Below are 23,969 nucleotides of genomic sequence, written 5' to 3' on the forward strand. Positions count from 1 at the left end.
TTCAGTCACATATTCTTTCTTATATGCAGCCAAAATCTACTAAACTAAATCTAAAACTGCTGCCCCACCCTGATACAAACTTGGCGTTAGGAAACAAAGTAAATTTTATTTGAAGTTAAAAAGAAGCACATGAAAACCACAGCACAGTGTGTAAAAACAGACATTCTCAGTAATCTGCAAAGGGAAAATATAATACTGGGTTGTTGCAAAAAGAAATCAGATTCTTTGGAATAGATAATAATGGTTATAAATTTAAATACTTCTGGAACATTTCCACATTTCCCATCCAAAATATGTCAGATGTCTTGAGGTGAACACTTGTTATTTACCCCACACCCAAAGCAAATACATGGAATACATTAAATGTTATTTCTACAGCATCTTCAACTTATAAATACAGAAGTGTCTGCACCTTGGCAATCCTCCAGAGATGGATCTTCAATTGACTCTGAAGAAAGGAATTTAAAAGGGCATCAAAATGTTAGACTTCTCACAAAATATAAATATAACCTCATATAATTAGGAGAAGAGTTTAAGATATGCGCCTTGGAAGTGGAGAAGCACAGAGTTTAAAATGCCAGCAAAAGAAAGAGTAACATTATAAAACATTTAACTCAAAATCAGAATGGTTCTTTAATAATTTCAAATGAACTTTTTTACAATATCAGTTTTCTAACTTTCTGGGCACACTTCCTGGTAAACACTTGAGTATCCTCTGTGAGTTACAAAGAGCAAGTTTCCTGTGTTATACAGCTAAAAAAACCTGGACATTCATAACAACTTGGCATCACATCTTCTTTTAAAAAAGAGATCACACAATAATTTAGACAGCATTTATAGCATTATAAAATCAGACTCCCCGTCTTTAATCACTCACAAGACCAGTCATTAAGAATACAACAGCTTTAGGAATACAAATAATGAGGATGTAAAACTATTTGTGCAAAACTGCATTATTTTTACTGTCTAAAATTTCAGGGAAGTAACACCGCCAAAAGCAGAGAGAGGATAACAAAGACAAACAGTCATGAAAGCAATGCTACCTTAGACTTGCAAACAGGAATTACATTATGAAGTAAATAGTAGGTAAAGAAAAAAAATTTGATGGCACCTTGAACAACAATGAGAAGTGTCCTGGTAACTGCAGTTGAACAGGAATTGATACAGATTCGTGTTAAGAGTCTCTTTCAGGAGTAGCAATTGATCTGGGGGTATCAACTCTAGCATTTCTTCCCATGCAAAAATCTATCTTTCCAACATCTTTGCTTTGCGTGCTACTAATGCATTTAAGAATGAGCAGTCTTTTGAGGAGTGTGCTTTCTTCCATGCATCTGAAATCTTTAAAACAGCTGGATCATTGATTCCCTGGATTTCCCTACTCCAATCCATTTAACTGCAGGAGAGAAAAAGCAAACTTCTGTTGTAAGTAATACAAGGCAAGAGTGTATCTTAAGATACAAACTCATCTTCTTAAGCACCACATTTTGAAGAAAAACACAGCATATACTATTCACACACTAAGAAATGATAACTTTGTCTGTTGTTCTCAAAGAATACACTGACAACTTCAAAAAGCAGGTATTCTTGAAACTGTCATAATAAATTAATCATTTTCACAGATTATAAGATAAAGGATAGTTACAAACTATCAGATAAGTAAAAATTTGCATATCTCCTAACTCCCAGCTTTGGATGAAACCACAGGATCACCTTTATTAGGGAGCATGGAGAAATTTAGCAGGTCAGGAACATATATATACACTCTCATATATAATTGAATTCTCAATATATACTCTCATAATACTTATATATATTTATACATATATATATACTTTCATATATAATTCATCATACTAATTAATAACCCATAGTGCCACTGACTTAATGATCATAGCAAAACTAAACCCCAATTATCATCAGTCTAAAAGACACTTGAACAAGTTATGAAAAAAAAAACTTAACTGAACAACAACTATAGTGTAACCCAGAGAAGGAATGTATATTAAAACTTCTGAAAATTGTGAGTTCAACAACTAAATAAAAAGTAGTAATACCATAATCACCAGTGGCACCAGATACATCACAATAAGCAGTTAGAATCTAGTTTTCAGTATTTTGAGTCTTCATTAATACAAAATACCAAACAGGTTTCATGGAGGAGGAATAACCCAGACAAGAAGAAGAAAATCTGTTCTACTCACCAGGAACACCCAACTCCGTTTCTATAAAACGAACGTAGTTTTGTGCATTCACAGGCAGATCATCAAACGTCCTGGCATTTGATATGTCTGTAACCCATCCTGGGAGTGTCTTATACTGAACCTCTACTTTGTTTAAGACTTCGTGGCTGGCTGAGAAGCAGACACAAAAATTTTATGTCCATGGATATTCTCCACCATGAGACACTAATGAGGTGTTACCTCTTACACAAAGAGGTTTGCTCATACAAGCACTGCAGCCACTAAAGTGTTGGGGATTTTGTTAATATAAGCATAAGGGAAAAAACGTCCAGTAAATATCAGGACTCAAGACTTTAAGGAATTCCAGTGCTCAGTCACATGCATATATTTTGCTGAAACCACAATCTTTTCAGTTCAGAAAACAACTTTTCAGGGAAATAATTCCCCAAAATGTTCTTTTTTTTCCTGAACAAATACTGAGAACCAGATCCCTCTTCATAAGGGAATTGTGAAACCAGCTTGTAAGTATCAAGCAGCTAAAACATATTTTAAAATGGCATGGGAGTGTACCTTTTACTAAACAATCGTAAGATGTAGTTAAGAATTAACAGACCTCAGATACCCACAGACCCTTTGCCCCATACCTGCAATGAATTTATCAACCAGTGTGGAGTCCCACAGAATGCATGAACAGTAACTGTTCCCACTACTTCTCAGAAGAGAAGCAGTATTTTGTCCTTCATTTAGTAACTTGCTGCAATGTTGTCCTTTAACTGTGAATCCTGTGATGATTTTTAGTTATGAAAAACATGCTAAGCATACTGTTCTGGAACTGAATCACTCCAGTAATTATCTGAACATTAAGTCTTGGAATGACACAGGACAGCAAAACAAAGGGCTTAAGTCTGAAAATGATCAAAAGATATTGATTTAAAAATGGGAGGAGTCAGGCATTCCTTCTTGCCTTCTTGAGGAAGAGGGCATAGTAATTAATTTAGGTAGGCTCTGTGTCTCAGTTCAAGTCACTCCTGCCAGGACAGCTAGTCAGCCTGGGAAAGGGTTTGAGGTGCAAGAGGTACAGTGGAGGTGCAAATACAAAACCACATGCTAATCCCCCTCCAGCATGTGTGCAGCCAACAAACTCAAGCTCAGCACACTGAACGATTTGTCCTGATGCAAACAACAGTTCAACAGCGGCAGTGCTGTAAGGACAGCCTTAATGGACTAGGCATTTTGAGAAAGGCTGAAAGAAGACTGCTCTGCTGTCTTTAAAATCTATAATGGCAGAGAATTGTGCAAAGTTTTGGACACAGGTGTTCCCAGGTTAAAGAAATCCTGAACCAATACTCATGGCAATGAGAACAGACAGGCACATTAAGGATGTCTGGTAGCAGAAGCCAAGGATAAGCACTTTACTGTCAGAAGTAACAACTGAGGTGTTGTCTGCTGTGCAGGTATCTGTACAACAGAACAGAGGCACTCAAAGTGCACAACCACAAAGTAATCTCCAGGCAGTGCAGATAGTTCCTAGCCTCCCTCTTTCTGAAGAGGCAGAGTGAATGAACACCTCATCTTGGATGTCCACAGGCCTTTGAAGCCTCTTTGCTGAGGTCAGAGGGAGATAGCTGAAAGCATTTGGTATTGAACAGTCTAATATTGACTACAATCTTCCATTAGCCTGTATTCCTTACCTTCCCCTAAGAGAGAAGAAAAAGAAGGAAATGCATCACTTGATGTTTCAAATCACACTTTAATTTTGTCCCAGCAGGTGTGATCAAGATGATGTATGGTAAAGACAAGCCACAAACTGAGCTCAGTGTAGTACCAGATCTAGTCACCATCTAGATTTCTCTCAGCTTTTCACTGAGCTTTCCCCTCAGTGGGTTTTAGGGTTTCCAGAATATTCCTTAACTACTTAACTATACAATAGACAGAGCAAATACAATGATATCATAATTTGAAGAGTGGTGTGTGACGCTACTTCCAACTCAGAAAAAATGTCTCAGATTTGGAACCTTGGAACCTTTGTAAGAGGAAGATCCTCCAGCAATTTCCAGAAACTGAACATGAAAACAGTCATGTAGATCAGACCAAAGGTATATCCAGAATAGTGTGTAGTGTGCCAGCTCTTTAACCTACAGCAAATGGCCAGGGAAAAAGTGTAAGAGAAAAAAACCAAAACAAAACAAAAACAAACAAAAAAACAAACAAAAAACCAAGCATGAAAGTAAAGCTTGGCCAAAGTAATCTACCAATTTTCCTAAGCATCTGTGTTTTCAAACCTCCTAAGCTAGAAGTTATGTCCCTCTGTCCTGAAATCAACTGATGTCTGAACTCGGACAGGAGGCATTAGAGAACCAGACAATAGCTCTCACATTCTTTTTTAACTGACTGGCTCAAAGCTAGAAGGAAATTCTGTCTTCCATAAACTCCTACCACTGGCCAGCAAAAGACTACAGCCTTAGTAACACCAACTGAAGGCCGCCATAAATTCACAAGACATTTTAGGTTCTTGCTTAAGAGGCAATTATGAAATGCACACAGAAAGCTAAGTTAAAAAAACTCTGAGTGAGACTTGTACGATTCTCCAATCCAGGTGGAAAAAGGAACAAAATATGAAACATGGCATGCTTTTCCTGAGATGGTGGGTACTGTGTGTGATTTTAATTTAGAGACAGTCATTTCACAAGAAGGGTAAATCATGAACATCTCCAAGACAGTGGGAGGGTAGGAAGGGGAGAGAGAAAGAAAAAGTCTGCCAGTGAGAGCTTCCCAGACTAGTTTTCTTCTAAATTAAATTTCAATGTCAGTGGCACGTTTGGGAAAAAAAAAAAAAAATTATACAAGCACACAGCATGCAGAAATGCAGACATCAGAAACAGTCTAATGGTCTGCAAAACACAAAGTGGGAATAAAGTTACCTTTTGTTTTTTATGCCAGGGGCAGGGGTTAACTGCAGCATGTGTGCTGAAAATGCTGCCAAATGTTGAGGAGTATAGCAAGGAGAAGTGTGGAACATAGAGGCACTGTGAGAGACAGCATCTTCCCGCTTACCAGAAGCTCAGCTCAAACTCCTTCCTGACGCTTTAAGGAAGACAGCATGTCAACAGCTTCTACTAAAGTTCTACCAGAATTCTTAATTGTTCATACAGTAAAGCAAAATAGAGGCATGAGAGCCATATTGTGCTCCTATGACCAAAGGTCAGCTGTTACCTAGGGGTATACAGGGAACAAAGTCTGCTCCCTCAAGAGTTGTATCTAAAAAGATTCTAGCCCTGAGACAGACAATGAATGAAAAAAACCCCACAAATTACTGACATCTTAGTACTGTACAACATGGCCACCTGCTTATGTCATCTTTAAGGATGGACTGCCAGAAAAAGATTTTCTTGGCTTGAGCACGACAGGCTACAGCAAAAGCATTTACTGAGTAGTTCCCAATTCAAACATGCAACCTCCATTATGGTTCAAAGGCCACTTCAGGTAAACACAAATGTCCCTAATGTTTTGATATGAGTACCAATCAGGTAATATCTGAGTCTTAAAAGGGGAAAAGCATTCCCTGGTTTAATGCAAGACGAGTACTACATTTCCTGAATCAAAGTCATTCAGCATGCATTCAGACTGGAAGTGACACTTTTGTTTGAAGATTCTGGACAGCAAATCAGTTCGAAAACTCCCACAAGCACACAGAGAAACAAAAGAATTTGTTTAATTCCTAATGAATTACTCTTAACAGATATTGCTCTTTTCAAGGACTAGGGGCACATCATCATTTATTCCTTTACACATAATTACATCTTTGTACTACATAAATCCTGCTGTGAGTTGTATCCAATTATTATAGTTGATCTCCTCACCCACAAGAAGTTCTCTGATGATGATGATATCCCATGAAAAATTGTAACCTGTGACCAGCCTCTAATGCTCAAGTACCAATTAGAATGAAAACAGGCATATATGTGCACATAATGAAAATCAAAAAGCCCAATCTTTAGTACTGTTTTATGTTCTTCCTTTTTTTCTGCAGTATGCCTAACTATCACAAACAGAACATGACACATTATCTACAAAAACACTGGCTTGTGATATTTGAATATTTTAAAATGTAGGTACACTCTTCAAGTAAAAACAATCACTGTCCTCCTCAGGAACTACAGCTTCTATTATGCTACGCTAATGTACATTGGTCATGCATTAGAAAATAGTCTTGCTTTCACCTAAACTAATTGCCAGTTTCTTGCCCCACCCCTTGTCCCTCTTTTACACTGTGTAGCTTTTGTAGGTTTTTGGCTGTTCCATGAATCATTAAAGGGAAGTGAACTGTCAGAAACGTAACAGAAGGAAAGAAAAACTTGGCTTTTCAACAGAACCAGTTCTTTTATGGGGGTCATTGCATGCTTAAATGAAGAGCTGGCCTGCTAACAATGGGCATCAATACAGTAGTGGAACAAGATAACAGTTTAGAGTATGAAACAAACTTCCAATTTAGCTTGAAGGTGATGCAGGCTGTATAAAATAAAAAGGACAAGTAGCACAGCTGTTTGAATCTTTCTAGTAGACAAAATTCAGTATTTGGTACAGGTATCTTTTAGGGGCAGGCACTGGTATGGTAAAAGATATGTCTGGTGCATCTGGAAGACTTTAATAGCTTGATGCTGAAGTAAGATATTGCTCTTTTAAGTTTTACAAGTAGAAGCCAAATGCATTCAAAAGAACCACATTACATTTCACCAAAATCTAAATTTTTTAAATAAGAAGTCTTACCAGGAAAATGAGGTATGCTGTCACCATCTAGTTTGTATGCAACACCAACTTTGATTTCTGGAAATACATCCAAGATGTCCAATTTGGTAAGTGCCAATCTATAAAGAAACATTACTCTGGTTAAACAAGTTCAAAAACCCTTGAATCTTATCACATTGTTAAAAAAATCAAACAAAATTGACTCCTGCAACTACTTTTATTTCTTTAAGAAAATATCTCATATGGGACTAATCTGTTAGCTGGTCTGACTTAAAAAAGCCACCCCAAACCAAAAACAATCTCTGAAACAAGACAACGGCAACAAAAAAGGATAAACACAGTTTTTCTTGCATCCTTCAATCTAGTACTACATGAAGATGCCCAAAAAAAAATCAAAGAACAGGCCTTCTCCAATTGAATGCATTTGTCTATGGCTTTAAGTGTTACAATTTTAATTGGTGAGGGTGCTGCCAAGATACCAAACCATCTAAGGTATAGCCATTTAAGATGACCATTTCATTGCATAATGCCTGTTGGTGTCTGCTCCTGTCCTCTCCAAATGTTCCTGTCCTACAGTGAAGACAAAAAATAATTTAACACTGTCTCTACAAATACCTGGCTACAACTTATTTAAAACAAAACCCACAAAGAACAAGAAAAACAGAAGTATTTAAATAAAATATGTATTTACACTATTTGATCTGCTAGAAATTTTATACCAGTTTGTTTCAGGCACCCATCTTTCATTTTGATTAACATCCCAAAGACATATCTGTATTTTTAATACTTACACATACTACTAGAGATACTAATGGTTTCCCATCTATGTTATTTTGAAGACAAACTAACAGAAGAACTCTCCATAAAGAAAGGACAGAAAAATCTACATCTATAAAAATATCAAACGTAAAAATACTTCATGATAGGAAAAACGAGGAACAGCTAATTTATCAAAATATCAAAACAATCAACACAGCAATATTAACAGTGCAAATGTTACTAACTAGTATATGCACAATTTACAGTAATCTACAGCATTTCATGATTTTTTCTGTCAAGCTGCCAACAAAGTCTGCAAACAACTCACGCAGTAAATCCATTAATCATATAGACATATCGGAGTGAGACAAGGTCCAGCCAGCCACATCTTCTCTTCCTACCAGTGGTAACACCAAACTCTTTGCCTCTCTGTTGCAGCAATTCTCCAATTTCCTAACAAAGAGTAAGACACATCAGCATGTGGGTTTCTTTGATTTGCAACACATGATGCAGGTCTTTACTTAACATTTTACAATACACAAATTACAATTTACATTGTAAATTACCTTTAAAGTCCTTTCCCCAGTTTTTCACAATGCTGTCCACTTGGATGAAGACAGCAATACAAAATGTTCTTTCTAATTCAAGAGAACAATTTTTAGGCAAACTGCAAAATTTGTTCCTGCTCTAACCTTCTATTCCACAGCAATATCTAAGAAAGTTGCAATCATGTTTGGCAGTCCTGTAAAGCTCAGTCTAGAATCAGAAGATTGAGACATGTAAACACATTGTCACTTACATACCGGCACTTAACCATTGCTAACACTGACTTAATAAAGCTCAGACAAGACACAACCAAGATATTTCACCCATCAGATCACACCTGAGGCTGCAATACTCACATTATCCTGTTCTGTAGGAAAGGCACCAATTCCAACCCTGGTTGTGTAGGCTTTCACCACCCCGTACACTTCCCCGACGTTCTGCGGCGGCATGCCCAGTCCTGTGCACACACCTCCAACTGTGCAGTTTGATGAAGTCACAAAAGGATATGTGCCTATTAAAAACCAAAACATTTGGTTTAGGAAATTATTAAAACACTGGGTTTAAGCAGTTTTTTCAAAAAAGTCTAACCTGGTGAGAGACAGTACTTGCACTGCACTTACCTAGATTTTACAACACTCAAAATCAAAACACACAATAAATGTATTTTACAGTCAAGAACACATTAAGTAAGCTCTTAGTTTTGTATGTACATTGTCTGATCCACCTTCATTTGAAAAGGTAGAAATCTTACTACTTCAACTGGTAAAAATGTACTACATAATTCTGAATGATGGCAGTAGGTAAAAAAATGGAGTAAGACACCAGAAAAACATGCCTTGCTTTCTTACACTACATAAACTCACTAATTGAACAATGCAAAAATTGGAAGGGAGACTCTTAAGAAAACAGTATTAAAAGTTTAGAGAATGGAGATTTACTATTTTTAATTTTTGGAGGAAAAATAAAATACAAACTCTACAAACCAATCAGCACATTGTAAGGATAAGAAATTGCAATGAAATGCAGAGTTCTGGAAAGAACAACTTTGTTTGCATAATCAAATGAAAAAAGATCATTAAAAAAAGAAGACGACTGGAATACAGTCTAGTAGTACAGGTCTGTCTCTAGTTAAATATTCAGCTGTCATTGGACTGCAAAGAAGAGACTTGAATATCTCAAAATCCTTAGGTTTATACCTTTTTTTATTAAGTATGGCAAATGAAGCAGAGCGTGCCATACTGCCCCAGCTGAACTGTGAACAAATACTTCAGCCTCACTATAACTGCACATAAGCAAGATACTTCTACCTGTTGTGTCAGACTTTTTTGCATGTTTTTTGATAGGAATCAGCGATAGGTAAGAGAGGAACAACCAAGACAAAAGGAACTAAAAGCGATACAGTTCTTTCAGCAATATAGACATCTGTACAAAGTCAAAAATCCTTCAGAGACTGATCAGTGAGATTTCACAGATTAGCTTCAGGTATCTCAAATCACTCCAGACAGATTCAGGCTTACAGGTGATACGTAACAGCAGTTTGCAAGCATTAATCAGTTTTTAATCTTAGAACGCAGTAGTAAAACTTTTCTTAGTACTGACAGGTGAATATAGCCAGTGGATGTCAAAACCAGAGTCAAGAAAACAGTTGTTACTCGCTTTCACCTCCCAGTCTGATATATTTACATTGCTTTGTCACTACTCTGTGCTTAAAAACACAGAAGACCACACATCCCCAAACCTGCCCCCCCATTCCCAGACAAATGCATACATAAGCTTCATTACAGGCTGCAGGAAAGTGGGATGGACTGCAAACCTGGGGATTTACTATCCTCACAGCCAATAGACACACATTCACAAAACTCACTTCAATATTAAGATTTCTATGCAACAAAGCACAGACAACAGCCTCATTCAGAATGATTAGTAATCAAACTGGCAGCGCCAAACCTTTTGACTAGGGCTTGTCTATTGTTAACACAAGTGCCCAATCCACTGATGGTATCTACCTATGGAGAGCAGATTTTCTCGTGTGTTTGGGTCTCACAGCAGAGGCAGGAAAAAAATCAAACTAATCTGAACAACTCTGTATGTATTACAGATATACCTGATGTGTTAAAGACTGCCTGCACCTTCTATTTACATGAAATCCAAAATACTCACCATTTACAAGAAAACAACCCCCTTCATAGACTTTTTGCAAATATCTCAGTTTTACATCAAAGATTTCCCTGTGAAAAGTATATCTGAAGACTTCTTTCCTCTTTTTTTGTCTTGTAAAAAAGGATGTGTCTTCCAATATTCAATTATGAGAGTTTGGTGCTTGTACTTACAGAGACTAACCTAAGAAACATCTTACTCTTAAAATAAGAGGCTTTCAGACTGAGTATGTTTGAAAATGCCCAATACCACAACTCATATTGGTTGAAAGCTGAGTGCATGCCAGTTTCATAATTGTTTTACAGCAGTCTTTATAGGCTTCCATTTCAGGTGTTAGCATCTTCCTAACAATAAAAATGATGCTGTTACAAGGCCAGCAAGATTGAAGAAAAATGTGACAAAATGCAGGAGCCAATCACACAGGCTCACAGAGTGGCAGATTATCTGTCGTTACAACGTAATAACCAAACAATCCTCCCATTAAAGAAAAGCTGCTTCTACTACCTAGAATCTTCTAATTTATTAGCAAACTTACAGTGTTTTAAGAAAAACTGCATAATTTTTAATATCAAATAGATTGGGGTAATCTTTTCAGTCTTTCCTCAATTAGCAATCCAGATTACCAACACTTTTCCCAACAATGTGAAACAATGGAAAACTGAGTGTTATCTAAAGACCCTCTTGAAAAAGCAAGCTGGTTTTTCAAAAGTCAAGAAGTATTTTGCATATATGCTTTGCCTCTCAAAGCTCTCCATTTTTATTCTCAAGTGATTTCCACAGATGTATAAAACAGTGAGTGATTTCATTTACAACTTAGAGATGCTGAAGCAATAGCTACACTCTAAGAGGAGCTACTTGATCTTTAATGACATTCAAATTATTACTCTTGGGAGAATCTACAGCTTTTTGAAATCATTTAATTAACAACCCACTCACCCACCCCTGTATTATTTCCTAGTCATAGAGAGTGCTGTTCTTCCAAAACAAAAACAACTTCTGCCATGAGAACAGCTTATCACAGGAGAGTTTATATTTAATGTTCCTTTTTTACAATGCAAGTGTATATCAACATGTGTCTCAAAAAGACCATACCTACCAAAATCTATGTCCAGCAGTGCTGCATTTGCACCTTCAACTAAGATCTTCTTTGGTGGTCCATGTAAAGCCTCATACATGAAATAAACACCATCCCTTACCATTGGTTTTACTTTTTCCATGTAGCCCTGAATAACACAAAAGACTATTGTATAGTATAATTTCATTATGATAAAGGCAGCCAGAGTAGAATTGCTATTGTTCCCTCATAAAAATGCTCATACTCCTTTTGAAGAAGAAAAGCAAACAAAGAAATGTTAAATATGCCACAATGTGAACAAAGGGAGGAAGAATGTGAAATTCAGATTTACACAACAGATATGTACACTCTCCCTAAGAGGAAAGAAAAAAGGGGGAAGGATGAAGAGGAAAGAAAAATCCAAACTTCTGAAAGCCTTAGAAACACTCAAAGCATGAGTATTATCACTGTATTGTATTCAGTCTTTCATTTCCAAGTGTTCGAAATGTCTCCCCCAAAACCTGCATGTAGGGAGTTCAGCTTCTGGCCATCTGCAGCTAACAAATGCACACAACTGTGAGTCATAATTTTTAAGTAAAAGTGAAGTTTTTTATTGGAATTCAGCATCAAATGCCTGAATGCCATTGAGTAGCTGGATGCAAGAAACCAATAATGTTCAGATTATCACTTGGTACACAGCCTTTCTCCATGGGAACACATGGAAGTTCTCAATTTAACAATTTACTCCATGAGAAATGTAACACTTTGCCTTTCGGAGTGGAATCAAGTGCATCAGCATAAGACAGGTAATTTTCTTCAAGCTACAAATATGTGGTGTTTCCACCTTAACAAGGAGTTTCAGATAGTCCATAATCCTGAATTGCTTTAAGTAAACTATAAAGCATTATGAAGTAATCAACTGTAACTGGTTTCTACACCTACAAACTAATAAAAATACAACAATATATGTACAACTGGCTTTACTTAAAGTAAAACAAACAGAAGTGCTAAGAACTCCCATATACTCTACTACAGAGCTGCAAAAATTAAAGGTAGAGAAAGGATGATTTCTTTGGCCTGATTTTCTTAAAGAATTATCATGTAATTGTTTGTGCCCTCCCTGTTCCCCACACACCTCAGTGATTTTAAACAGTGTCATATTTGGTTGACATTTTAAGGGTTAAAAAAAATCACACACAGGTTTCTACAAGAAGCATGAATAAAAAGGTTGGGTAGAACAGTAAGACACCTCACAAGATTTTCACATAGCTTGGATGCTGTGCAAATAAAATCTAATGCCAGAGAGGAAACTCTCAACTGTCCCAACCTCAGGGAAAAGATCAAATCAGAATTCATTATTAACCATAAGACTAGTTCGCTGGCAATCAGGCTTCATTAGCTCTGCTGCTATCAATTTCCATTTTTCTGTGTTGCTAGACAGTATTTTTTTTTACGAGCTATTACTTAGAAAAACTATTTACTTCAATTCTTAACTTTCTGAGACAAGGGCTTAACATTCTGCTTTACAATGAAACATACTTCCCCCAGCTACAATCCTGGTTTTTCTCCTAGACTGTATGCTTGAGTAGAAGTAAGTCAAGAAGAAATCACCCCATACAACCCTTTTTCTTAAAATTCAAGTATCTCCCTTGAAAGTAAGTTTTGAAACATAAAACAGGGGCCAAGAGTGTCCTTAAGGATAGCAGCAGACTCTGCAGCACTGATGCACGTGGTTTCCCATGACACAGTCTAACTCCTCACACAAGCACAAGCATCAGTCACACCAAGGGATACACATATCCGTAACTGCACACAGTGATTAGATAACCAGAAAGACAGAAGCAGGCTTACCTTCAGCTTTTCCAATTCCCCTTCAATATCTATTTTCAAGGTAGGATATATTGCTTTGTACTGATTGGCTAACACTTTGAACCTGAAAGGCAAAAATGCTTGACTGAGATTTCTGTTTGTTTTCTTCCCACCAATCCTTGATTTTTACTGGTTACGTACCTGCAGTTATTTGGTAATTTAACCATTTCAAACAAGGAATTATTATAATAATCATGATTGTATAATTTAATAAAATTATACATAATTTTTTATTTTTAAATAACTTTTAACTAAGAAAATTAACAGGAACCAGACATAATTGCTTACACAGGGTACTATCCAGAAACTGAAAACTATCCTTACAACTGTGTACAGTAATTACCTCTCAGAAAAGTCATCAAAATCAGAAACAAGATCGCACATTCTGAGTCCACTTCGAGCTGCCTTTGAAGAATATACTGGACCAATTCCTTTTTTGGTAGTTCCCAGACTTTGAAAAGATAATAATAAAAAGTTATTCATATAAAGGTGTTTTTTCTCTAAAGCTATTCCATCCTTAGCGTAAAATGAAATGCCATTAATTGTGAGCGTGTAACCTTGCTTCAAGCATTTAAAACAAAAGATATTTTTAGGATGCAATCTAGTGTCAGAATATCTCTTTTTATACAAGCAAATATGTTAATCTTCTACATACTTCTGTTTTTAAACCAATAATTTTTTGTACTTTAGTGAATGCTTACATATTTATTTGTACACAATTCTAAAATTTATACTTAAGGAACCAAATGTCAAGAAAATATCCTTCAGTATTATGAACCGAAACTAAGTATCTTCCTAAAAAGCGACGACACAAATAGTATGGATTTTATGTTTGTGTATTAGAAATATTTCATTTCATTCTAAATACCTCAGCTGGAGCCAGGAAAACAGAAGACACTGCCAAACATCCAAAAGTGACAGAGACGCTCAAAATGCTCTCTATGTTGAGTTCAGACATGGGTTTTCCACTGTAACTGATTCTGAAAAACTGAATTCCTTTTCTTACCCTTACCTGCCCACTCTCCCTGAAAAGCCTTTTCCAGCTTAAGTCCTGATGATATACTATAAAATTTGCTTGCACTGACTTTACTGTGAGAGAAGTACAGCTACTTCAGTCATGCTAAGTAGCTATCAAAATGGAGCCAAACTGTCCTCATAACAAGCAGATTATCAAATACCTTCCCATCATGCTCAATACATTAAGTAACTTTTTAAGGAGAAGTGATCAGGTCTGCAAAATTTTCAGAAGTGTGCTACATGTTGTTAAGCTTAATTGTGCACTTAGTTTTAAAGGGTTTGGGCTCTTACCCCTCTCAATCAGACAGACTCTCCTTCAGTTATAAATTCTGCATATGCAGTGTGTCCCATAGTTCTTCAAACTGCCTTGAAGGCACCATACCACAACTCAGTTCAAGAGGGCCTCCAGGTAAAGTAGGAGGCACAGGTCATATCAAAACTTTATGTTATTGAGTATCACTTGGTATGTGAGCAAAGAGAAATACAGTTCATACTAAGTATATAACTCCGTAGCAGTTTGGATTAGATTCAAAAATATCTTGGAAAAAAACTTAAGTTCTTCCAATTAGACTCAATACCAAGTAACCTCAGGGAGTGATGTTTACCTCCAGTCCAAGAAAAAAAAAAACATTGTAATGAACTTTGCACCACACTGTATCCTCTAACCAGACCAGGACACTGTGGCTTAAACAACTGACTCTAGCCTCCAGCATCCACCCCAATTCACACACTTCACAGGGTTCGTTTCCATTTATTTTGTTTCATCAAGACATACCAATTAATAAAAAAAATTGTCAGAAGACTGTACTTATGGAAGCTGAAACAACTGTATAAGCAGAATTCACTGTATTAGATTTTTAGACTAGATTGTATTAGGCTTTTCTATAACCTTTCTGCAAGGGAAGCTACATGATGAGCCTTACTGGTGAAGGTTTCTGAGCTGCATTTGACCAGGCAAAAGCATTCAATTAAAAGAAAAAAATAAATTTACCATTTAGAATGGTAATTTTAATGATAATAGTTCAAAGTCTTAGGCACAAAAGAATTTAAACACCAACCATGGCATGTAGTCAATCTGCAGTAAGACATGCTAGCAGACTATTTCAATTCCTTGCCTCCAACAAACAAGAAACCATCTTTTGATAATCCATGATAGCCTGTTCTTAGCCAGCCTGTAGTATTACTTTCCCCATTACAGTTATTTAGCCTTAAAATTTAGGAGGAAATAGGGTAATTTTAACAAGCTTGAAAACTGTATGTTGTAGATCAAGAACTCCACAGAAAGAAGAAATTCAGCATTTTCAAGAGTGACTTCAGTTATTTTGCTTTGAACATAAATATTTTCCTGAGTTTTTTAAAAGCAAATTATTTGGGTTTTCCCTAACAATCTTTTACAATAACCAAAAGAGTGGTGCCTTCTCTCAAGTAACTGATTTGAATGACTGTTTTTAACTGTAAATATTGTCACACAGCAATTTTAGCTTGTGCTCCATAAATATTGAAGAACAGCTGATACACAGGGATAATCTCTAATAATGGCTCATTAAAATAAGAATATTCTTCCATATTTATCTATATGTTCTGTTTGCTTTTTAAATCCTAAACCAGCAGGTAACAAGAGAGCTGGTACAGCTCAGACAAGTGTGAAAATGATTCCTTGTAAAAATCACTGAAAAATTATCCCTCTATGGCAATCTCTGTGAAGATACACCCAAATCAGACACTCTCTTCAAGCTTATTATCATGGATCAAACATTTTTCAGATGAGTATGTCTCAATTACTTTTCATCCATGTAATCTCTCTTTTTGGAAGGTCTTCTAAGTTTACTGTTATCTGAGAAGCCCATAGCACTACAGTGCTTCCCAGCTTTAGACAGGTCACTGTTAATTCTGCCAGCTTTTTCCCCAGCCCCAGGAACTAGTGAGCTACTAGGAAAGCACAAGTTAACAATAGCAAGATAGTTTCTAAAAGTTTTGAAAGCTTCAGAAAGTGAGTAGCATTCTGTAGAAGACAATGTGAACATCTACATGTACCTCTGGCTTTCAGTTATTGGGAGTTGCCAAAGGGGTTTTTCAATATTCATAAAGAGAAATATATTTATACAGAAACAAATACCTCCAGTAAACAAAACACTGGAAGCAGAAACTAGCAAATTAACAACTAGAAACCTTTTCATAAGGCAGACTATAAAGACAGAGCCCTTTAATTAAGCATATTATCTTTCACTGGAAGATAAAAGTGTAAGAAATAACCCCTGCATAGTCCACATTCAAGAGTCACATGGATTTTTTTTTTAACCCACTGAGCAAGCAAAACAGAGATTCAATGAATTAAGTGCTGTTTGTACAAAGTCATCCATATTTGACAAAATAAAACTACCTACTTCTTTCCTGCTTGTTCTTGCCTCTGTTGTTCTTGGATGCCATCAGCAGCTTGGTGAAAATCAAACACTAAGAAAATAAAATAACTTAAGTTGAAAATTTGTGTGAAACAAATCATAACAGCAATGATTTCTTCAGACCAACTCTGTTTACCAATGTGGAAAATAAATATACACCCTGAAGAAAGGCAAATAAAACTAGAGGGGTTTTTTCTTCCCTTTTGCATTTTCCACAGGGAAGAGTTCTAAGTTTTTTCAAAGACTTTTTAAAAAAAGTGTTTATTTTGTAGAATATTTGCAAAGTGAGTATGCATGTCCCACAGAAGAACTAAGCCATTTTGGCTTTGTAGTGGCCCCAAAGAATGTATGGATAAACGAATTAAAAATGTAGTTTAAAAAAAATCCTGGAAATAGAATACAGTAAAAAAAAGGTCATACTGCTAAAATTCAGGTGAGACCTGAAAGTTAACATTCTCACCTATTTTACAGATTTCTTAAACAATTTTAGGCAACATCAATTAAAACACATTTGAAAATAGAAAAGCCCCCACCAATGTCTGCTATATCAACAGAAGTCAACTTCATAAGCCCCGATTGTTTTTAAGCATTATATTGTTATTAATTATAAAGATTATGCAGAGTATCCCTTGTATCAATACTCTGTCTACCATAAAAGAAACAAAAAACCAAAACAGAACAACAAAACTCAAAAGACATGCAAACGTCCACGCCCCCATTCCCCCACATCCCAAAAATCTTACAAGACTCATGTCAAATACAAAGATTGGTGGGCTGGTGCACAGCTTATAGGCTAGCAGAATTAATTCAACTGGTTTTCTTAAGCACTATTTCCTGAAAGTTAAAAACTATCTACACTGCACAGGAAAGAGCCATATAATAAGTATGTTAGTCTCTCCAGAACAAAGAGTGGTTTTCCTGTTTGCCTTACCAATTTGGCTTTGTGTTTATTTCCAGGCATTCCCACATTTTAAAGAATTACATCATGCCCAGCAGTGTGAACCTACCTTTAGCTGATCTGTTGTTAGAGACTATTCATAGATCAATACCCATTTTAGAGAAGACATTTTTATCATGGTAACAGACTTTCAAATTGTCATCAAAACTTTCAAAATAGAGGCATTATGAAAGCTCATTTCTGTGAGGACGTTGAATGATTATGAGTGACAGCAACTGGTCCTTTTTATTCACAATCTGTTTAATTATGAAAAATTCACAGCACTGCCATTGCAATATAATCACCACAGAACAGTTTTTCTAGTAATTGAGCAATTTCCAAATAATTCACCTAGAGAATTATCAGAAAAGATACTGGTAACTTAAAAACAATTACTCAACTATTTCAATCTCATTAGTTACTCCAAACTAAAAACATATTTACTCTGAAATAAATGTCAGTAAGTTCACTCACTAAACTATTCCAGATTGGTGTAAAAAACAAAACAAGCAAAACCAAAGAAAGTGAAACCAAAAGCAAAACTGTTTTTCCCCTGTGTTACAAGCTTTTATTTTATCAAGTCCTAAACAGTTTGCATCTTCAGAAAATTACACCAGAGGCAGCAATAATGTTATAATATCTAAAGAGCTAATCTAAAGGATGAATTTATGCCATAAAGATGCAGAGGGAGTGGTACAGGAAGAGTGTCTGAAGCTCTGTGTTGGTGGATTGGACTCAATACTATTTCACTTCAGGCTTTGAACTGCAGTGCTGGCTCAAGCATAGGCTGGATTCAGTGGAGAATGATGAGCTGCTCTCAAGGAGGGCAGCCATTCCCTTCATCCCTAGAGAGTCCTTGCCACAAAACCTCCTCTAGGAAGCAAGTGGCAAGGAGAGGGGTAGGGAGATCATGAGCTTCAAGTCACACCAGGTCACCTCTTTTCCCAGCAGAACCGTTACTGTGAGCAGCGCCACTTTACACCAAAAGGGGAACGAATCCTGAGTCAAGTCACTCTCAATGCTTTCTGACTGCTCTGTGCTTTTCATTTGACTTGGAAAGTGAACCACTTTCCTGCCTAGGTGATGCCTATGGAATAGGATTTAAAAAACAAAATCACTAGAACATAAACCTGGGAGGATTCCGAGTGAATTTTTTTTCTAGGACCTTCAATAAATCAAAGCAACCCAGGGAGACCTAATCCAAAGAAAAGTACCTATATAAGGAGATGGCTAAAAATTATCACACTTTTACTGCCACAAAAAGTCCATAAAAAGCAAAAATGCATAAAACCAAAAACCAAACAAAAAACCAAACAAAAAAACTCCACCAAAAAACAAACCACAAACAGGAACTTACCAATATGAGCCCTGTCAGAAATTATTAGTCTCTTTTCCCAGCCTTCTAGTCCTTTAAAGGCAAAATGAAATAGTTTAAATTATGTTTTGTATAGCATTTTTGTCTTCTGATGTATAAAGTATAAATACTCTTCATGCTTAGACCTCAGTCAATCTATTTTAAGACTGAGCAATCACATTACAGAGAAAAAAAGAAGTAATTTCAGTAATTAAAACTTGGCATCAACCTATTAAGCTGAGAAAATCAGACTTATTCTGAAGAAGAATTCAAGCTACTAGCTCTTCAATTTTAGCAAACAATTAGTAGCTCTTTTGGTTCTGAATAATCTAAACCATTGTTTTTTCCCGTTTCTAGTAGCCTGCTGCCAAGCATAGCTATAGACATAACATGAAGTATCCAAAAACTGAGTTCTGAATCAAGAAGTGATTACCAGAGCACCCCTTTACATTAACATGGTCAAAGTGTACACCAATATTCTAAGAAGTAAAATGACTTTCAACAGGTTAACACGCTTAAAAAGCCATTTTCACTTCTTAAATTCACTTTTTTAAGCAAAGAAAAATGTCTGCAGACAATTCTGATTTAGATTATATTCTGAAACTGTACAGAGATTCCTTTTATCTGCCTTCCCATGAGGGCTCTGGCACTTACAGCAAGACTACTGTCAGAAAGCAACAGCTAAAAGGAGTTGTGGAAAAATACATTGTATGTAACCTCTACAGAGGTATCCTCCATCTAAATAATTTGAGTAGTGTGCCACAAACTATTTTAAAAGTACTATCTTCAAATTCTCACCTTTTCCTTTCTTTAAGTTTTTTTCAGCTTCTTCAAAGAGTCCTGGCAAATGAATTACAACACCATTTCCTGAAGAAAATCATTATATAAAACTTAATTAATTATGTTGAGCAAGGGAAAAAACCATTTCAAACAGTTCAAAGACACTTCATATATTGTGTGCAAAGTATTTTATTTAAGTTCTTTAACATACTGCAATTTTGATTCTTAGGAATTTGTCTAAGCCAGATTTGCTCCTAAAGCATGCATTTCTACCTACATGCACTGAATCTTCCTAATAAATGCAACTTTCAATTTAGACCAGTACAAACAGGAACAGAATGGTAGAACAGTCTGAAATCCAACTTCCTCTTTCTCATACCTAAAATTAACTTCCCTCTTTGTTCTTCACTTTAATAAACTTATTGCTTTTTAAAAGCTTGGTACATTATAAACACTAGTATCCTTGCAGGCACTTTTTTGGTGTAAACAGACACAAAATATTTTGTACATAGAGGTGGGACTGTTAAGAGACCAGCAAAAACAACAGAGGAAAAAGCCCTATCAAAAGCAAGCTCACCTTCCTACAGCTGTCACACTGCCCAGAAAGACTGCTAGTTCATACAATTAACCAGCATCACTGAGTGCCTAGGAAGCAGCATTCTCACAGCAAAACTGAACCATCTTAAGGCCATACCAAACTCAGTACATTCAAAGCCACCAGTCGAACATCTAGCTGAAGAAGGGATCTGCCATCCAAAACTATTTGCATATCACCTAATTTCACACAGATAAAAGCATTCTACACGAAGTATTTTAAGATTTTTTCACTATTACCTTCATGATGCAGTCCTAAACAATAGGAATACTCTACTTTAATACTCAATCACTTTGCCCTTACCCTTTCTTAAAAGAATCTAGAAAAAGCTTCAGAACAGGCAAGACCAAAAGACAGAAGATAGAGGCAAGAGGATTTGTAAAAAGTTCTGTCCCAACTACTGTATTGTTAAAGGATGGGGGCCTTCCTATTCACCCAAGTCTGCCCAAGAACACAAGGCAAATGGGCATCCTTTTTTTACTGTTTTCAAGTGATAACCTCAAGAAACAGAGTACAGTAACATCAAAAGAGAATAGAAGTAGTATAATCTGCCTCAGCCCTCAAAACTAGGAACAGTTAACATCCCAAACTTCCCATCATCAACAGGAATCTCTTTCCATGCCCACTGGCTCCATTTCTGTAGAAGTATTAGGCAGGACAAGTTGATCCATAACTATCCCATTATCAAGTCACAATGTAACAGCTGAAAAGGAGCAATTAACCACCAAATCCCATCAAGTACAGGTAGTGACTGTATACTCTGTCAGTCAGATTTACTGCTGACAGAGTATACAGTCACTACCAGCTGGACTGTTTATGAATCAAGTAACTCGTGACAGAGGCTCTTCAGCTGCTCTTTAGCAAACTGTCAGTGATCACTTGCTCTTGGCATAGATACCAAACTGAAAGGCAAGACTGCAAAACAATGAGATGCAGGAAGAAGTAACAGGAAAGGCAAGGCAACAGAATCCTGACCGGGGTATCAAAGGGGCAACATGGAAGTGTTGCTAAGTCATTGCCTTTAGTGACCAGAGACTCAACTTGTTTGGTGAAACAGCACTCAAACACAAACATAGTTATAATGGTGTGTACATACGTTTTATGTTTACCTTTATTTTTAGAAGGAAATTCTATGGGCTACACCACATTATTAAGTAGGTTGGCCATCCAAGCAATGCAAAGAAAAAAACACCAGCCATGTAGGATTGGAAACAGGATTCCAAGGGAGAGTGGTACCGGGGTAAAAGTAGTTTTTTAGGGACAACAGACTAGATAGCCTAAACCCCTCTTTATAAAGCAAACAGATCACAGATCCTGGTATCACCTAGTACTGCCACTGCCCTAAACCTTCCCATGTACTCTCCTAAGAGGACTTCTTGGAAAGAACTCAAGAGTGTGGAAGTCTTTTCGAGTTAAGCATTCATGTCACAATCCAACGGAAAAGGGAGGGAAGAATTATGGTTCAAAAAGTAATGGCAAGTACTTAAGAGGGCTAAAGATCAAATAAGAGTGGGGTATTCTGAGAATAAGAGATATAAATGGTAGAGAAAATAAAAGAGAATGGGAAAATGAAGACACACTGGGCAGCTAGCTGCTAACATTGGTAGGATAGATAAGAACAAAGGTGAACTATCCAAGACAAAAAAACCATTCTGTAATCCCAACTTCACAAATGAGTAAGGGCAGTATCAGGAAGACAGTCAACAATCTAGGCCTATGAAAAACTGAAGAAAACGACTCCTGATACTGTATGTTCTCAGATATATTTTGTTATTTTAATGTGTCACAAGTCTGTAACTACAATCCTGTCTGTTTTTCAGATGTCCCACTTACCAATGAAGGCAGTGACTTTTGGATTAATGATCCCACTTGGCAGAAGATGAAAGTCATATTCCACAGCATCCACAACAACTGTATGCCCTGCATTGTTGCCTCCCTGAGTGGGGGGAGAGGGAGAAAAAAAGTGTTAACAGTTTTTGACACTAAAGACAAATGAACACACAGTATAGAGATCAAGTAAATTGGTTACGCAGTTTTCATTTCTGTTACTGACAAAAGAGCATTCAGAGACTTCCCAGGAAATCAGCCAAACTTGTTCTGTCAAACTGGACAATTTCAACATCAGTATTTTCTGCCATATAGACTTTGGACAGTGTTTTGGTTCATCAAAGGTACAAAATTGTGGAATGAGTTTAAAATATTCCTAAAATCATCATATATAAATATTCTAGAACATGCAAACATTTCTAAAAGCCATCATCAATTTTATTAGTTTTCTGGTACAGTTATGGAAAGTAAAGTATTAAGAGTGGAACTGCAATCTTAACAAAGTAAAAAAAAAAAAAAAAAAAACAAATCCCCAGTTAAACTGGGAGTATAAAACCATACAGCTATTGGGATGGGTAAGTGTCATTGTCTGGCAACATGCAGGCTTGCTGTTCTGAACTTTGGGTTCAGACCTTTGAGTGCTTTTCTATGAATAGTAACCAGCGAAACTACCTAGTTCATTCTATTCCTTCCTGATAAGAGAAGTTATGTAAGAGTACAAGTCATTTATGTTAAATGCATGTTATGTTAAACATAGTTTTTAAGGGGTGAATCTAAAAACAAGTGAAACAACTGCGTTTTCCTAAGTTACCAGAAACCATTTACATCAAACTAACACTTTAAACATTTCTAGCACTTTTCATTACAACAAAGAGAGCATTAAGAGATTCATTAAACTCTGAAATCCATCTAAAATACTAAAAGAAGCTTGTGACCAAGTCTTAAAGACGGTCAAGAAAGGCTTATGAAACTAAAAAGATTACAAAACAGTTACCAAATATCCCCAGTTCTTGTTTGCTGTACTTTTGAAAATAAGCTTATACTCTCTTGTGACCCAGTCATTTGTGCAAGACAAGGTTACATACAAAACGGTTCTGTTTGTCATAACCACAGGAACATCCTTTAAAGGCTCCTCACACCCAAAGTTAAACAAACTGCTCCACAAAAAGAAAACCTTAAACAATGACTTTTATGCTGACACACCTTTCAGCACAAGACAAACTGAAGAAAGGCATTATATGAAAATAAACTATAAACATTATTAATCCATGGAATTATAAATCTGAAATATTTCAGAATATTGTATCACAAATGGACTTTTCTAAGCAATGGACTCGACAGCTACTCACTACTTCTGTAACATTAATGAAGCATGAATCCAATCCATAAAGCTGTATCTGACAATACAAATAAAGAGTAGTTGTAGATATCAAACATTTGTGCCAGTACACAGACACACATGCCACAGGTACAAGCCTTATCTCATTGAAGTCAGCAATGAAAATTTTGTAATTTTAGCATTATTTATTTGAGGACTTGTGACCACTTCACCTCCTCTGAAAAGAGAGAAAACTCAAAAACCTTCACCCAACAAAGGAAATATCTGAGTTTAATACAAGTTTAAATTTTTAAATAACATACTGCAGAATTTTTCCATGAACTGAACATTACCTTGAAGTAGCTGTAAAGATTTTTGGATGCAGATTTTCTTTGCAAGTGATCTGACTCAATCAGACAATGATAAATTTT

The 23,969-nt window shown here is 36.3% G+C and overlaps 1 protein-coding gene across 1 annotated transcript in view; it reads right to left on the reverse strand.

The window, feature by feature from the left end:
• Positions 1 to 608: 608 nt before the first annotated feature.
• Positions 609 to 23,969, reverse strand: part of ADSS2 (adenylosuccinate synthase 2) — a 36,734-nt gene continuing 13,373 nt past the window's right edge. The window contains exons 2-13 of the mRNA XM_005489714.4: positions 22,227 to 22,329; positions 19,817 to 19,885; positions 19,022 to 19,072; positions 16,713 to 16,779; positions 13,655 to 13,762; positions 13,294 to 13,375; positions 11,485 to 11,611; positions 8,588 to 8,742; positions 8,014 to 8,138; positions 6,948 to 7,045; positions 2,202 to 2,351; positions 609 to 1,393 (exon numbers count right to left, since the gene is read on the reverse strand). Of these exons, the coding sequence (XP_005489771.1) occupies positions 1,341 to 1,393; positions 2,202 to 2,351; positions 6,948 to 7,045; positions 8,014 to 8,138; positions 8,588 to 8,742; positions 11,485 to 11,611; positions 13,294 to 13,375; positions 13,655 to 13,762; positions 16,713 to 16,779; positions 19,022 to 19,072; positions 19,817 to 19,885; positions 22,227 to 22,329 (1,188 nt within the window). The 3' untranslated portion in view covers positions 609 to 1,340. The remainder of the gene's footprint in view (positions 1,394 to 2,201; positions 2,352 to 6,947; positions 7,046 to 8,013; positions 8,139 to 8,587; positions 8,743 to 11,484; positions 11,612 to 13,293; positions 13,376 to 13,654; positions 13,763 to 16,712; positions 16,780 to 19,021; positions 19,073 to 19,816; positions 19,886 to 22,226; positions 22,330 to 23,969) is intronic.

Source organism: Zonotrichia albicollis, chromosome 3, assembly GCF_047830755.1.
Source record: "Zonotrichia albicollis isolate bZonAlb1 chromosome 3, bZonAlb1.hap1, whole genome shotgun sequence".
NCBI classification, from domain to species: Eukaryota; Metazoa; Chordata; class Aves; order Passeriformes; family Passerellidae; genus Zonotrichia; species Zonotrichia albicollis.